Raw genomic sequence first — 17,790 nt, 5'->3', positions numbered from 1 at the left:
TATTTAGTTGAATTTGCGGCTTTTAGATTAGACTGATTTTTCGTGTAACCGAAGTATAAGAATTTCCTTTTAGCACTCCGATGGATGACCTCACACTTTTCGTTATTTAGTGTGAACTGCCACTTTTCGCACCATTCAGATAGTTTTTCTAAATCGTTTTGCAGTTTGTTTTCATCTTCTGATGACTTTATTAGCCGATAAATGACAGCGTCATCTGCAAACAACCTAAGACGGCAGCTCAGATTGTCTCCCAAAACGTTTATATAGATAAGGAACAGCAAAGGGCCTGTATCACTACCTTGGGAACGCCTGAAATCACTTCTGTTTTACTCGATGACTTTCCGTCAATTACTACGAACTGTGACCTCTCTGACAGGAAAGCGCAAATCCAGTCACATAACTGAGATGATATTGCTTAAGCACGCAATTTTACTACGAGCCGCTTGTGTGGTACAGTGTCAAAAGCCTCCCGGAAATCCAGAAATACGGAATCGATCTGAAATCCCTTGTCAATAGCACTCAGCACTTCATGTGAATAAAGAGCTAGTTTTGTTTCACAGGAACGATGTTTTCTAAACCCATGTTACTGTGTGTCAATAGACCGTTTCCTTCGTGGTAGTTCATAATGTTCGAACACGATATATGTTCTAAAATCCTGCTGCATATCGACGTTAACGATATGGGCCTGTAATTTATTGGATTACTCCTACTACCTTTCTTGAATATTGGTGTGACCTGTGCAACTTTCCAGTCTTTCGGTGCGCATCTTTCTTCGAGCGAATGGTTGAATATGATTGTTAAGTATGGAGCTAATGCATCAGCATACTCCGAAAGGAACCTAATTGGTGTACAGTCTGGACCAGAAGATGATTTGAGTTGATTCACTACTCCGAGGATATTTGCTTCTACGTTACTTATGTTGGCAGCTGTTCTCGATTCGAATTCTGGAATATTTACTTTGTCTTCTTTTGTGAAGGCATTTCGGAAGGGTGTGTTTAGTAAATCTGCTTTGGCCACACTGTCTTCGATAGTATCTCCATTGTTATTGCGCAGAGAAGGCATTGGTTGTTTCCTGCCGCGAATATACTTCACATGTGAGCAGAATCTCTTTGGATTTTCTGCCATGTTTCGAGACAAAGTTTCGTTGTGGAAACTGTCCATTCCACGTCGAGCTGCTACAGTACGACGAGCAGAAGGAAGTCCGATACGGTATTACGACGTATGCCATGACAAAAACATAAGCGCGACAGCAGGCACAGCAAGCATCGGCCACCAGTGCTGCCGCTCAGAAGCAGCGCCTCTGAGAGCCCTGGCACTGAATGAGCGTAGGGGGTAGAGAAGCAGGCTGGCGGCCGCGGCGGCGCTGCAGCAACAAGTGGTCGGCGACTCACCTTGACTGGCACGCAAACGGTGACCAGCAGCAGGTCAGCGGAGGCGAGACTGGCCAGGAAGACGTTGGTGGCGTTCTTCAGCTTGCGGTAGCGGCACACTGTGAAGATGATGAGCGAGTTGCCCGCCAGTCCGATCAGCAGCGTCAGCGTGTAGACGACGAGCGCGGGCAGCAGCTCGACCCAGTTGTAGCGCAACACCGCCTCCTCGTAGTCGTAATCGTAGTAGTCTTCGTAGTAGTCGTCCCGCATCTGACCCTCAGCGCCCAAGCCGCGCACAGCGGTCTGGTTCCTTCTCGGAGGCATGGTCGCAATCTCGCGATCCCTGACAACTTAGTGCAACCCTCTGCCTGAAGGCCCAACAAATCTCGCTCTACGTTACTTTACTGATGGTGCGCATCGACGCTGCACTCGGTTATGAAGGTATATCGGTTTTCTTCTACATAAAGTACCCACATACGTTAACAAACCACAACAAAATTCCAGATCCGCAAAGCCCCACAGGCAAACGACCTCAAACTTGCATTCAGAGATTTTTCTCCAATACAGTCAGTTTCTCAATTCGCGAAAGTTCTTGCCTTCTTTGAACTACACTCGGTAGATCGATGTCGTCAGGGGTAATCGGTCTGTTTCGATGGCACACTTTCGCTGTGGCTTGAGATTTATATCAACGATAGAGCTACGCTAGAACCTTGAACGAAACCTAGTCCAAGCTGACTCACGAAGTACAGCCGATGACTCTAACTTTGAAATTACTAACCTGAGATTCGACCGTTCTACCCGAAAAGGGACTGTGACGGGTACACGGTACCAATGTCCACAAATAATCGATTTGTTAACCTAATATCGAACAATAGTAAACTTTACATCGATTACAGCTGTTGCCCAACAAAGAAGTCTTTATTATGAGTGTGAGTTCAATATTGTTATGCAAACCTATAGTACAAACGTACGACCGGCACTTTACGCTTCAGTTTCTTTGAAACAGCTGTCACCAAATCCGAGCGGTAGCACAACGTCAAATCTCTCTGGAGTACTAAGAATATTGGTTTTAAACGTCCCGCCCACGAAGAATTTTCCTCGCACGTATCAGCGACTTCTACATTAATCGGTGTTTCTTAGGTGATTCACATAAGCAATTTTAGAATACCTATTCCTAACATCAAGATTAGCAGACTGGGGATGTCTGAAAAGAGATGACTAAGCGCCGGTATATTTTGAAGAGACAAATACCTAATGTGGGTTACCGTCTGTAATCGTGTCGTATCGATAGATTGTGTTAGTCAGCGGCAGAGAGAGAGAGATTACAACCTCCGAGAGATGGGCCAAGGTGAAGCCTGCCTTCTTTGTCACTTATCGGTGCTCAGTTATCGCACCTGTTGTTGTTCAGTAGCAGCGATAATAGATGTGGATTTTCCTTCTGAAATTGAGCTATTAGTGTGAGTTAGTTCTCTGGCGGGATCTCAAAGTCTAGTCGACTTATTACCATAAGAATATCGTGCAGACGCGAAACGGTAACCTCCTCCTTGCCTCCGACCTGTGTTACTAACCAGAAAACCGATTTAAATTAGTAAGTCACACCATCGTCTGCATTGGAACAGTACAATGAAGCGGGGACCACATTAAAAAATACCATAAAAATTAACAGGACATGGGAAGACACCTCCTTTGCTATGTTCTGCACCTAAAACCCACAGTCTACTTCCCCCAAGCGTAGCACGAATGCCCAACTTGTGGATTTCGTCGCAGCGAGCACCTGGAAACAGAAAAAAAGAATCACTTGTTAGGCGCAGGTAATCCATGTCAAACATGGGAAAAAAAGAAATCGCGTCGGCGCATGGAATGTGACCGGCTTTTGTTAGCCGAAACGCTAAAAATATGTGGCGAGTTCACTGGCATCTGTCCCGCAGCGTGGCAGCGCAGTATGGCCAGTGACGCACCGTTTGATGAAAACAGCGCCGTCCTTGCCAAGGTATCGGCCGTTGGCAGCAAAAAGCGAGAGATGAATCAGGCGGCCGTTGCGAGTTTCAGCCAGTGAACTCTATCTGTAGAGTGTTCGAAGCACAGTACTAAAGGTCGCGATCATCGACTGATTCCAGGGATCAGATACGCAGTCGGAGCTTTCCGCTAATCCAAATCGGCATTAAATTTCACGTTTAAGAAATCGTTCACCCGAAAGAAACCTAAAAACAAACCGTCGTTTGACCATAGAGCAGACCCCCGTGTGGACGACGTAGTAATAAGCACAAACAACTGAAAGATTTGAAAGCAAATAAATCACGAGGTCCGGATGGAAGCCCAGTTCGGTTTTCAAAAACTACACTACATTATTGGCTGCTTGCCTAGCTTGCATTTGTCGTGAATCCCTCATCCTGCGCAAAGTCCCAAACGATTGGAAAAAGTGCAGATGACTCTCGTGTGTAAGAAGGGCAAAAGAACGGACCTGTAAAATTACAAACCAACATTATTACCATCGGTCTGCTATAGAATCCTTGAAAATGTTCGCAGTTCGTATTGTAACGTCGTTAGTCAATACGCAATAGCATCTATTGAACTACTTTGCAGTACGGCATTTAGCTTTGGAGACGTTGGCGGTGATAGAAACAGCCGCTTGTATTTTAGCATGACCGATTCGCACCTGTCGCTAGCCTAGCCGTGGGAAGTGGTACCTGTGTCAATTCGAGCGACAGAATATTCAAGCCACTAAAAATTTATATTAAATATTATTCAATTTAGTTAAAAGTCAATACACTGCCCTTTGTTATTAAAAAGAAGATTATGTAAAGATCTCGGCTTTCTAGCTGGCATACTTTCAGAGTTAGAGAAAATTACCTAAAACACCCCAAACAGACACTTGTAAGATTAAAGTCAGTTAAGATTCATTTGTCTTTTAGTATCATTTGGAATCATTACTGAAGTTCACAAAATGTAAAGTCAATTTGTTTGAATTTTCATAGTTAAAAACGTTAACTACTTTTCATTTTCGTAATATAAAATTCAGAAAAGGTCACTATTTATTTACTGTGTTGTTGTGTGAGTAAATGAGAATGAGTGAGAGTGTGTTAAAAAAAATGTTCAAATGTGTGTGAAATCTTAAGTGCTTAACTGCTAACGTCATCAGTCCCTAAGCTTACACACTACTTAACCTAAATTATCGTAATGACAAACACACACACACACACACCCATGCCCGAGGGAGGACACGAACCTCCGCCGGGACCAGCCGCACAGTCCATGACTGCAGCGACTTAGACCGCTCTGCTAATCCTGCGCGGCAGTGAGAGTGTGTATTTGGGACATCCGGAAACATTCAGTTTTATCTCATGTTAAACATTACGTAACTATGTCATGGGAAACTGTTAAGGAAGCAAGTTGCAATGAAAAATGTAATTTCGCCACCGTGATGATGACGTATGTCCAAGGGTACTTGCTTTTGTAAGGAGGCAGCCAGAATAGTCATTTGCAGAGTAATAATTTTCTAAAGTTATTTCAAGATTAGTTTTCTTTTCGTTTGGTTTTGTTAAACATTTTATTAATATTTGCATGATGAAGTGACGTAAATGCATCTGTGAATGTTGATTGGTGTAAGATAGTTTTATCGCGAAAAGGAACTCGAAGGATTGTGTTGATTGGCTGGTCATTTTGAACAACCATTTAGAGTTTAGCAGTTCCCGCGCACTGTCAAGTAGTTATAGGCTGTGGAAGGAGCAGCATTCAGGAGTCACTGGCTAACTATCGGACGTACAGGTCATGTTGTACGCGTCCGTCTACATTATGAGTAAAATGAAGAAGTTACTGGTTTCTCGCGTCCAGATTGTACTGCCACGAAAGCAGTTGTATATACCGACGTATTGTGAAAATCTGAGCTTGGTGAAGTGATTTCTTAGAGAGATAAACGCGTGTAAACTTTCGGCCTTTGTAAAATTACACGTGGCATGTTTCATACCCGCTTATGGGATAGTGGGCGAGCAGTTTTCTTTTTTAGAAATCCACTGAAAATGACAAAATGTAAAACTCGTGTATTGTAGCAGACTAATGACTGTAAATCGCGTAATAATTCGGGCCGGACTTAAGAACATTCCTGGCTGCCTTGTTTGTATACTGGGTTGTATGAACTGTGAGCTGAGGGCAGTTATAACACTCATTAATTAAATACGACCTGATGCCAAGTGTTTGATTTTGAACGTAAAGACATAAAAGAACTCGTTACAGAATTCTGACATTTTTCTAAAGAGATGAAGCAGTCGGCCTCCACCCAAAATTTGTTATAAGATATTACAGGATAGCTTGCTACCCGAGTTTACGCGGACTTTATACAAACATATGTATCGACGGCGTTTTTCTTCAACGCTGCTTTTAACATCGTCTGGACAGTATCTACGTATGCAGAGGAACGGGCTGGTGGTCAGACTCTGTACTGGGGCAAGTGGAATTTTTTAGTGCACAGTACGACGAAAGACAGTGATGAAACAATAACGCACCAATTTCATACCCGCCACGCCGCAGTATATAATAAATTTTCCTGAGACCTAGTAGCTTATGTGTACGAATCAGCATGATTGTAGAAAGCATAGCTCGTGCGAAACTGAACTTGCCCTTTGTCGCAAGATATATTGCCAACTATCGATGAAGAGCAACAGGCATATTCCACATTGCAGGCTGTTAATGAAAGTAAGAGCGTATGGAATAGGTTCACAGATACGCGAGCGGCTCAAAGACTTATTAAGTAATGGGACTCAGTATGTAGGGTTTATCAGAGACAAGGATATCGTCAGTAGTGCCGCAGGGAAGTGTGATAGGACCGATGTTGTTCTCTATATACGAGGCGGGTATTTTGAGTAAGTACCGTTTTGAAATTTAAAAAAAGACGTGCTAACATATCTCAATAATTTTATTTTTACATGAAAGCCTGTACCTTAATCTACGCACTGACGCCATTACAGTCTGATTCTTCCTTTTTTACGTTGTATACTGAGTGTTTAAGATGCCTCCGATAATCGTGAGTCCCGCTGACTGTGAAGTACAGGCTGTTATAAGATTTCTTAGTGCGAAAGGCCTAAAAGCGACCGATATTCATCGTATGATCTGTGCAGTTTACGGGGAAAGCATTATGAGTGACGGAATGGTAAGAAAGTGGGTGAGAGCATTTAAAGATAGCCGTACAAATGTACATGATGAACAACGCAGTGGGCGTCCTTCGGTCGTTAATGAAAGTTTGGTGCAGGAAGTGGACAATAAGGTGAGAGAAAACAGGCGCTTTACGATTTCCTCCTTGCGGGATGACTTTCCTAATGTTTCTCGTAGTGTTTTGTATGGCATTGTGACCGAGCACTTGCATTACCGAAAATCGTGCGCACGTTGGGTTCCGAAATTGTTGACGGATGAGCACAAAACCAGACGTTTAGACAGTGCATTGGCTTTCCTTGAGCGGTACCACAACGGAGGTGATGATATCTTATGCCAAAATGTTGCGGGCGATGAGACATGGGTGGCCTACGTCACATCAGAATAAAAGCAACAGTCCATGGACTTGAGCGAGGGCATCGTTTTGCTGCAAGACAATGCCCGTCCGCATGTGGCGAATCAGACCAAAGATCTCATCGCATCTTTTCGATAGGAAATTCTAGATCATCCTCCATACAGTCCCGATCTTGTGCCCAGTGACTAACATCTGTTCCTGCACTTGAAGAAACACCTGGGCGGTCAAGGCGATGATGAAGTCAAAACTGTGGTCATGCAGTGGTTAACAAGTCAGGCGGCAGATTTCTATGAGGAGGGTATTCAAAAGCTGGTACAACGTCATGACAAGTGCCTCAATATTCACGGAAATTATGTAGAAAAGTAGATTAAGGTACAGGCCTTCCTGTAAAAATAAAATTATTAAGATATCTTAGTACGACTTTTTTAAATTTCCAAACGGTACTTACTTAAAAAACACGCCTCGTACATAAATGATTTGCTGGACAGTGTGAGCACAGATCTGCGGTTGTTTGCAGATGATGGGGTAAGGTGTCGACGTTGAATGACTGTAGGACGTTACAAGGTGACTTACACAAAATTTAGAGTTAGTGTGAAGAATGCCAGCTAGCTCCAAACGTAGAAATATTCAAGTTAATGCGGATGAGTGGGAAAAACAAACCATTATGACCGGATACAGCATTAGTAATGTCCCACCTGACACAGTCACATCGTTTACATATCTGGGCCAAACTCTAGGAAAGTGTAGTTCATCCATAAAGGAAACCGCAAATAGGACGCTATTGCTATCTGTTCCTGAGTACTCCTCGAGTGTGTGGAATCCATAGCAGGTCGGATTAAAGGAAGAAATGGAAGCAATTCATAGGCGGGCTGCTAGATATGTTGCTGGTAGGCTCGCACAACGCGCAAGTGTTACTGACATACTTCAGCAACTCAAATGGGAATCCTGGAGGGAAGGCAACATTCTTTTCGAGGACTGCTACTCCGAAAATTTCAAGGACCGGCATTTGAAGTTGCTTGCAGAATGGTTCTACTGCTTCCAACATACATTGCGCCTAACGAGTACGAAGGTAAGATAAAAATAAAACAACGTTTCACCAGGAAAAGCCGGTCAACTGCTGTTTGTGTATGAGAAACCGGTTGGAAACTTTCCTCATGTCAACACGTTGTAGGTGTCGCCACCGGCGCCAACCTCGTGTGAATGCTCTGAAAAGCTAATTATTTGCATATCAGAGCATCGTCTTCCTGTCGGTTGCTGTGGTGTAGCAATTTTAATTGGCAATAATATACAACTGGAGGTCCATTGAATGACGACAGGAGGCCTTTTCAGATCACAAGGTCCAGGCTGGAGGAGGGGGCGTTATGGCCTGGGGAACGTTTTCGTGGCATTGCCTAGGTGACATCGTCATTCGGAATGACACAGTGGATCAACACAAGTATCCACGTGTCCTTGGGGACCACGTCCACTCCTGTATGAGGTTTGTTTTTCCTCGGCGCAATGGTATCTTCCAGCAGGACAATGCAAGTGTCACGTGCGTTTCGAATAGCACCAGGATGAGTTCACGGTACGCCCGAGGCCACCGAACTCTCCGGATTTACAGCCAGTCGAGAATCTGTGGGACCGATCGGGTTGCCCGCGCCGTGGATTTGAACCTAGAAATCTAGTGCACTAAAGAAGGCGTGGGTCTACCTTCTATCGGTACCTTCCACAATCTCTCTGACTCTATCTACACATCTCGTAGCATTCCACGCTGCAAACGGTGGTTATTCAGGCTCTAGACAGCTTGTCATATTAATGTGATTGGACAGTCTATTATTCATACACCAGTTTTTCGGTGATATAAATGGCCGGCCGTACTGGAACATAATTCTGCAGCCAGCCAGAAGAAGTGTGTGCACTTCGATTTCACCTGTGAGGGAATCATTTATATGTCAAAAATCCGCCTCAGTTGCGAAATGTTACTGGTCTTTACCCAGGTTTCAGCTAGAGTAGTCTAGCCTTCTTCAGTAGCATAAAATGAACTAATACATGCTAGAATAAGACACGATCAAACATGAAAAGCTCAAGTATCTTGGTACCATGTCAAGCTACGTTACTTAGCTGAAGAACAGCCCCGGCCCCACTTCGTGGGAAGCTCTCGGTTAGCCGCGGACGCTTCGTTGGAACTGACTGTGGCACGCGGATATGGACGGAGCAAGAGGGCAGATCACGCGCTTGCCCGCACGAAAAGTCAAAGGTGCCTGCCATTGGCTGTCTTTATGTTATGTACAGGGAAAATTACCTATAGTTAAACCGTAAATTTGTGAAAGTACCAGGCATTAAGCAGATAGAATCCCGATGAGCGTTAACTGTAAACCGAGACCTTATTAACTGATAAGAAATTTACTTAGACGTTAAGTTCAGGGTTCAAATGGCTCTGAGCACTATGGGACTCAACTGCTGAGGTCATTAGTCCCCTAGAACTTAGAACTAGTTAAACCTAACTAACCTAAGGACATCACAAACATCCATGCCCGAGGCAGGATTCGAACCTGCGACTGTAGCGGTCTTGCGGTTCCACACTGCAGCGCCTTTAACCGCACGGCCACTTCGGCCGGCTGTTAAGTTGAGCTTGTTAGATTAAAACCACACATGATTACCGCTATGTGGTATGGTTCAGCACGATCTCATGCGGGGAATGAACAAGGGTATACGTCCGTAACGGGAGAACTTCTCAGGATTAGGAGAAGGTGGAAATAAAATGATTTCCATTACACATGGAGTAATACATCAATTTGTTAACGCGAAATTTGACTAACGTTCTTCTGTTATGGCACTACATTACTGCACATTTATGATTGACTGGGTGTGTAAAGCTTAGGGAATCATTTATGACTTTATGGACACATGGCCAACGTTGTGTTTAGGAAAGGCCTAAGCTTTACACACCCAGTCAGTCATAAATGCGTAGTCATGTAGTGCCATAAAACAAGAACTTTAGTCAAATTTCGCGTTAACAAATTAATGTATTACTCCATGTGTAATGGAAATCATTTTATTTCCACCTTCTCCTAACCCCGAGAAGTTCTCCCGTTACGGACGTATATCCTTGCTCATTCCCCGCATGAGATCGTGCGGAACCATACAACATAGCGGTAATCATGTGTGGTTTTAATCTAACAAGCTGAACTGAAGGTATAAGTAAATTTCTTATCAGTTAATAAGGTCTCAGTTTACAGTTAACGCTCATCGCGATTCTATCTGCTGAGTGCCTTGTACTTTCACAAATTTACGGTTTAACTATAGGTAATTTCCAGTACGTAACATAAAGACAGCCAATGGCTTGCACCTTTGACTTTCCGTGCGCGCATGCGCGTGATCTGCCCTCTTGCTCGGTCCATATCCGCGTGCCACAGTAAGTTCCAACAAAGCGTCCGCGGCTATCCGACCGCTTTCCACCAAGTGGGGCCGGGGCTGTTCTTCAGCTAAGTAACGTAGCTTGACATGGTACCAAGATACTTTATCTTTTCATGCTTGATCGTGTCTTATTCTAGCATGTATTAGTTTATTTTATGCTACTGAAGAAGGCTAGACTACTCTAGCTCAAACGTGGGGAAGAACAGTAACATTTCGCGACTGAGGCGGATTTTTGACATATTAGTTTATCGCAGTTGCTGACAGGGCTACAACATGTTACAAAATTCTTTGCGATTATTTATGTACAATAACAATCATGAAATGGTCTGGCCTGTCCAGTGTCCCCATGTGAAGCCAGTGGAACTCCTCTGGGTTGAGGTAGAATGTCGACTGCGGTCCGTACTCCAGAGTCCAACATAACTACCTTCGCCGGTTTCGTGTCTTCAGAAAGAGTGGACTACCGTTCGGGCAAAGTCATTCAGACAAATCACTGAGAGTGTCCCCGGAATAGTTGAAGCCGCCATAAAGTCGAATAGTGGACTCACCCCATTTTCCATCAGATAGTGTATGGTTCCGGAAACGGGTTTCTCGGGGCATAAAAGTGAATGTATGGCTGCGACCACTGGCTTCATTTTGAACTTTTGTCTATATCTACATCTACATCCAAACTCCGCAAGCCACCTGACGGTGTGTGGCGGAGGGTACCTTGAGCACCTCTATCGGTTCTAACTTCTATTCCTGTCTCGTATTGTTCGTGGAAAGAAAGACTGTCGATATGCCTCTGCGTGGGCTCTTATGTGTCTGATTTTATCGTCATGGTCTCTTCGCGAGATATACGTAGGAGGGAGCAATATACTGCTTGACTCCTCGGTGAAGGTATGTTCTCGAAACTTCAACAAAAGCCCGAATCGAGCTACTGAGCGTCTCTCCTGCAGAGTCTTCCACTGGAGTTTATCTATCATCTCCGTAACGCTTTCGCGATTACTAAATGATCCTGTAACGAAGCGCGCTGCTCTCCGTTGGATCTTCTCTGTCTCTTCTATCAACCCTATCTGGTACGGATCCCACACTGCTGAGCAGTATTCAAGCAGTGGGCGAACAAGCGTACTGTAACCTACTTCCTTTGATTTCGGATTGTATTTCCTTAGGATTCTTCCAATGAATCTCAGTCTGGCATCTGCTTTACCGACGATCAACTTTATGTGATCATTCCATTTTAAATCACTGCTAATGCATACTCCCAGATAATTTATGGAATTAACTGCTTCCAGTTACTGACCTGCTATATTGTAGCTAAATGATAAAGGATCTTTCTTTCTATGTATTAGCAGCACATTACACCTGGCTACATTGAGATTCAATTGCCATTCCCTGCACCAAGCGTCAATTCGTTGCAGATCCTCGTGCATTTCAGTACAATTTTCCATTGTTACAATCTCAATATACGACAGCATCATCCTCAAAAAGCCTCAGTGAACTTCTGATGTTATCCACAAGGTCATTTATATATATTGTGAATAGCAACGCCGGCCAGAGTGGCCGAGTGGTTCTAGGCGCTTCAGTCTGGAACCGCGCGACCGCTACGGTCGCAGGTTTGAATCCTGCCTCGGGCATGGATGTGTGTGATGTCCTTAGGTTAGTTAGGTTTAAGTAGTTCTAAGTTCTGGGGGACTGATGACCATATTTTTGAATAGCAACGGTCCTACGACACTTCCCTGCGGCACACCTAAAATCACTCTTACTACGAAAGACTTCTCTCCGTTGTAAATGACATGTTGCGTTCTGTTATCTAGAACTCTTCAATCCAATCACACAACTGGTCTGATAGTCCATATGCTCTTACTTTGTTCGTTAAACGATTGTGGGGAACTGTATCGAACGCCTTCCGGAAGTCAAGAAGCACTGCATATACCTGGGAACTCGTGTCTATGGCCCTCTGAGTCTCGTGGACGAATAGGGCGAGCTGGGATTCACACGATCGTCTTTTTCGAAACCCAAGCTGATTCCTACAGAGTAGATTTCTAGTCTCCAGAAAAGTCATTATACTCGGACATAATACGTGTTCCAAAATTCTACAACTGATCGACGTTAGAGATATAGGTCTATAGTTCTGCACATCTGTTTGACGTCCCTTCTTGAGAACGGGGATGAACTGTGCCCTTTTCCAATCCTTCGGAACGCTACGCTTTTCTAGACACCTACGGTACACCGCTGCAAGAAGGGGGGCAAGATCCTTCGTGTTCTCTGTGTAAAATCGAACTGGTATCCCATCAGGTTCAGTGGCCTTTCCTCTTTTGAGCGATATTAACTGTTTTTCTATCCCTTTGTCATCTGTTTCGATATCTACCATTTTGTCATCTGGGCTACAATCTAGAGAAAGAACTACAGTGCAGTCTTCCTCTGTGAAACAGCTTTGGAAAAAGACATTTAGTATTTCGATCTTTAGTTTGTCATCCTCTGTTTCAGTACTATTTTGGTCACAGAGAGTCTAGACATTTTCTTTTGGTCCACCTGCCGCTTTGACATAAGACCAAAATTTCTTAGGATTCTATACCATGTCGGTACATATAACTTTACTTTCGAATTCGTTGAACGCCTCTCGCATAGCCCTCCTCACACTACATTTCGCTTCATGTAATTTTTGTTTGTCTGCAAGGCTTTGGCTCTGTTGTCCTAATTAGTTCAAATATATTTGTAACAAGAAATACTATTCCCATAAGTTATATGTTATAATTTACTCTACACTTGTGCCTGCTGAAGGAAGTGTTCCGCATGTCGTCCTCGTTTTGGAAGCAAGACTGTTCTCGTATCTGCTGTGAAGTTATTGAGTTCTTTAAACACCCCAAGACCATCTTTAACTTTGGACAAACCATTATAATTCGCAGCTGCAGTTCTTCGACTACTGAGATGACGAGGGACACAAAATTTCAAAGTATTGGAGTCAGGTACACACCCTTCCCGACCTGTCCTTCTCGGACCATAATGACAAGTTAAATGTGGCCCTACATTAGCAGAACATTGTGCGGGCGTTCCATCATGACGGGTCATATTCCCAAACTATGCGTCATTAGTGAAATTAGAGCCACGTTACATAATATTAGGGGTAATCGAAAAGATTACACTTCACGTAACGTATACGAGTGTTATGTAGACAGTAAGTTCAGGTGTGATGTGGAAACGCACGCCGATATTAATAACAACGGTGTTATCGTACACACTTTTTTACCCTACCACCTCCATTGTTGGGTTACTGCAGTACTGAATCGGTACAATAGCAGCGGTAGAAATACACTACTGGCCATTAAAATGGCTACACCACGAAGATGACGTGCTACAGAGGCGAAATTTAGCCGACAGGAAGAAGATGCCGTGATATGCAAATGATTAGCTTTTCAGAACGTTAACACGAGGTTGGCGCCGGTAGCGACACCTACAACGTGCTGACATGAGGAAAGTTTCCAACCGATTTCTCATACACAAACAGCAGTTGACCGACGTTGCCTGGTGGAACATTGTTGTGATGCCTCCTGTAAGGAGGAGAAATGCATACCATCATGTTTCCCACTTTGATAAAGGTCGGATTGTAGCCTATCGCGATTGCGGTTTATCGTATCGCGACATTGCTGCTCGCGTTGGTCGATATTCAATTACTGTTAGCAGAATACCGAATCGGTGGGTTCAGGAGGGTAATACGGACCGCAATGCTGGATCCGAACGGCCTCGTATCACTAGCAGTCGAGATGACAAGCATTTTATCCGTGTGGCTGTAACAGATCGTGCAGCCTCGTCTCGATCCCGGAGTCAACAGATGGGGATGTTTGCAAGACAACAACCATCTGCACGAACAGATCGACGACGTTTGCAGCAACGTGGACTATCAGCTCGGAGACCGTGGCTGCGGTTACCCTTGACGCTGCATCACAGACAGGAGCGCCTGCGATGGTGTACTCAACGACGAACCTGGTTGCAAGAATGACAAAACGTCATTTTCTCGGATGAATCCGGGTTCTGTTTACAGTATCATGATGGTTGCATCCGTGTTTGGCGACATCGCGGTGAACGCACAATGGAAGCGTGTAATCGTCATCGCCGTACTGGCGTATCAGCCGGCGCGATGGTATGGGGTGCCACTGGTTACACGTCTCGGTCACCTCTCTTCCGCATTGATTGGACTTTGAACAGTGGACGTTATATTTCAGATGTGTTACGACTTGTGGCTCTACCCTTCATTCGATCCCTGCGAAACCCTACATTTCAGCAGGATAATGCACGACCGCTTGTTCCAGGTCCAGTACGGAACAGAAAATGTGCGACTGCTGCCCTGGCCAGCACATTCTCCAGATCTCTCAGCAATTGAAAACGTCTAGTCAATGGTGGCCGAGCAACTGGCTCGTAACAATACGACAGTCACTACTCTTGATGAACTGTCATATTGTGTCGAAGCTACATGGGCAGCTGTACCTGTACACGCCATTCAAGCTGTGTTTGACACAATGCCCAGGCGTATCAAGGCCGTTATTACGGCCAGATATGTTTCTTCTGGGTACTGATTTCTCAGGATCAATGGTTGGCTGGTTGGTTGGTTGGTTTGGGGAAGGAGACCAGACAGCGTGGTCATCGGTCTCATCAGATTAGGGAAGGATTGGGAAGGAAGTCGGCCGTGCCCTTTCGGAGGAACCATCCCGGCATTTGCCTGGAGTGATTTAGGGAAATCACGCAAAACCTAAATCAGGATGGCCGGACGCGGGATTGAACCGTCGTCCTCCCGAATGCGAGTCCAGTGTCTAACCACTGCGCCACCCCGCTCGGTCAGGATCAATTCACCCAAATAGCGCGCAAATGTAATCACATGCCAGTTCTAGTATAATATATTAGTCCAATGAATACCAGTTTATCATCTGCGTTTCTTCTTGGTATATCAGTTTTAATGGCCAGTAGTGTATCTTACTTGCAGTACTAGCGAACTGGTGACAGATTATTTAATTTCGTCTCCTGTTTGTATTTTCTCTAATCGCCGTTTCAGTTCTTTCCCTCTAATGCCTTCGTCGGTGGACTCTATTGCCCTTCGTAGTGAGCTTTCTCACGGCATGAACTAACTACTGACAGGCACCTACGAACCAGTAACCTACTCACAGCGCTTCCCATGTAAACCTCAGTTTGCCATGAATACCTGTTCCCGCCAAGGCTTCCACATTACTGGTATAATATTGGTTGGAACGCGATACCGAAAGAAAAGAGGAACAATAACGTTACTGAAAACTTTTTGAGAAAAATAAATGACGACACTTGTTTTGGGTTTTTTCTGGTAGCCTGGGTACTTTTTTAAGCTGGTACTTGAGTATCGGCTACCGTTTTTCGAGTATTGACTGCGGAAGACTAAAGTCTGAAGCAGGAGCTGTTCATCAGGTGGTCTTGGGATTCCTCCGTCAAGTTCATCACCGTAAAGCTTCTCTGAGCAAATATTTGCGCACGCAGCTATTTCTGACGCACGTTGTGATAAGATACATTTCAAGCGGCACGCCGTAACAGCTGTGCTCTGCCAGTATCACATGTTAAAAATGTGGCCCGCTCTGGCATAGCAACGCACGCGGAGTCTAGGACTCCGCTGTGTGAGTTTGACACAGTATGGGGTCTCGCGGCAATAAGAGTTCATTACATTGATTTGAGGTCGGATATTGGGCTTCTATTGTAACAGAACTACTTAAAGACTCATTTTCGCAAGTCCACTTTATTAGCAAAATATTTAGTACCGACCGCGACCGAAGAGCATATATACCCACTACTGCCGCATTTCAACGCACACTTAGAGTAGAAGACAGCTTTATTACACTGTAAAAGGTGGTCATTAAGTCTGGATCCGTTTCCCTTCATATCTGCATAAGAGTCAATTACAGGAAACATCTACCTCGATAAGCACGAGCAATTCCTAGAATCACAGCTTCAGCAAGAAGGCGTTACTGGCACCGTTGTGTTTCAATACGATGGAGCACCTTCTAATTTTGATCTCGTAGTAAGGGAGCATCTAAATCGAAGTTTCGCTAACAGATATGAAGGCTTAGTTTCAACAGAACCATGGCAATAGCTTTCGCTGATTCGACACACTTGGATTTCTTCGGCTGGGAGTACAAAGATTCAAGGGTGTACTAAACAAAGATAAGGATTCTCGAGGAGCTAAGAGTTCGGAACCGAGATGCAGTGGCGGCTGTTTCACAAGATATGCTTCTATTCAGAACTGCTCGATAACGATGGAAGCCATTCTACGAAATGGGCGGAGGCAATGTTGAAGCGTGATGAAAATGTGTACAGGGATCTGTAAAAAATACACATGCGTATAATGGAAATGCATCGATTACATCTTAGAAATGGATCGACAGTTTGCGACCACTCCTGAGGGATAAAATAAAATTTTCTGAGGGGTAAAAACTAAACGAATCAATCCTGATTCAGTCACAAAACTAAATTATTTTCAAAAGGTCATTACTATTATTACAATCTTATAACACTCTGAGTCGAAACAAGGCCCCGGGAGTAGACAACATTCCATTAGAACTACTGGCGGCCTTGGGAGAGCCATTCCTGACAAAACTCTACCATCTGGTGAGCAAGATGTACGAGACAGGCAAAATACCCTCAGACGTAAAGAAGAATATAATAATTCCAATCCCAAAGAAAGCAGGTGTTGACAGATGTGAAAATTACCGAACTACCAGCTTAATAAGTCACAGCTGCAAAATACTAACAAGAATTCCTTACAGACAAATGGAAAAACTGGTAGAAGCCGACCTCGGGGAAGATCAGTTTGGATTCCGTAGAAATGTTGAAACACGTGAGGCAATACTGACCTTAAGACTTATCTTAGAAGAAAGATTAAGGAAAGGCAAACCTACGTATCTAGCATTTGTAGACTTAGAGAAAGCTTTTGAAATGTTGACTGGAATACTCTCTTTCAAATTCTAAAGGTGGCAGGGGTAAAATACAATTTGTATAGAAACCAGATGGCAGTTATAAGAGTCGAGGGGCATGAAAGGGAAGCAGTGGTTGGGAAGGGAGTGAGACAGGGTTGTAGCCTATCCCCGATGTTATTCAATCTGTATATTGAGCAAACAGTAAAGGAAACAAAAGAAAAATTCGGAGTAGGTATTAAAATCCAGGGAGAAGAAATAAAAACTTTGAGGTTCGCCGATGACATTGTAATTCTGTAAGAGACAGCAAAGGACTTGGAAGAGCAGTTGAATGGAATGGACAGTGTCTTGAAAGGAGGATATAAGATGAACATCAACAAAAGCAAAACGAGGATAATGGAATGTAGTCGAATTAAGTCGGGTGAAGCTGAGGGAATTAGATTAGGAAATAACACACTTAAAGTAGTGAAGGAGTTTTGCTATTTGGGGAGCAAAATAACTGATGATGGTCGAAGTAGAGAGGATATAAAATGTAGACTGGCAATGGCAAGGAAAGCGTTTCTGAAGAAGAGAAATTTGTTGACATCGAGTATAGATTTAAGTGTCAGGAAGTCGTTTCTGAAAG

At 44.0% G+C, this 17,790-nt stretch overlaps 1 protein-coding gene across 1 annotated transcript in view; it reads right to left on the bottom strand.

Annotated features, from left to right (window-relative positions):
* Positions 1-1,212: 1,212 nt before the first annotated feature.
* The window catches only part of LOC124620216 (apelin receptor B-like), a 269,344-nt gene continuing 252,766 nt past the window's right edge, over positions 1,213-17,790 (bottom strand). The window contains exons 2-3 of the mRNA XM_047146884.1: positions 1,392-3,144; positions 1,213-1,278 (exon numbers count right to left, since the gene is read on the bottom strand). Of these exons, the coding sequence (XP_047002840.1) occupies positions 1,213-1,278; positions 1,392-1,694 (369 nt within the window). The 5' untranslated portion in view covers positions 1,695-3,144. The remainder of the gene's footprint in view (positions 1,279-1,391; positions 3,145-17,790) is intronic.

This window comes from Schistocerca americana, chromosome 6 (genome assembly GCF_021461395.2).
Source record: "Schistocerca americana isolate TAMUIC-IGC-003095 chromosome 6, iqSchAmer2.1, whole genome shotgun sequence".
Taxonomy (NCBI): Eukaryota; Metazoa; Arthropoda; class Insecta; order Orthoptera; family Acrididae; genus Schistocerca; species Schistocerca americana.
The sequence above is the reverse complement of the archived record's forward strand: the minus strand, read 5'-3'. Positions and strand labels throughout refer to the sequence as shown.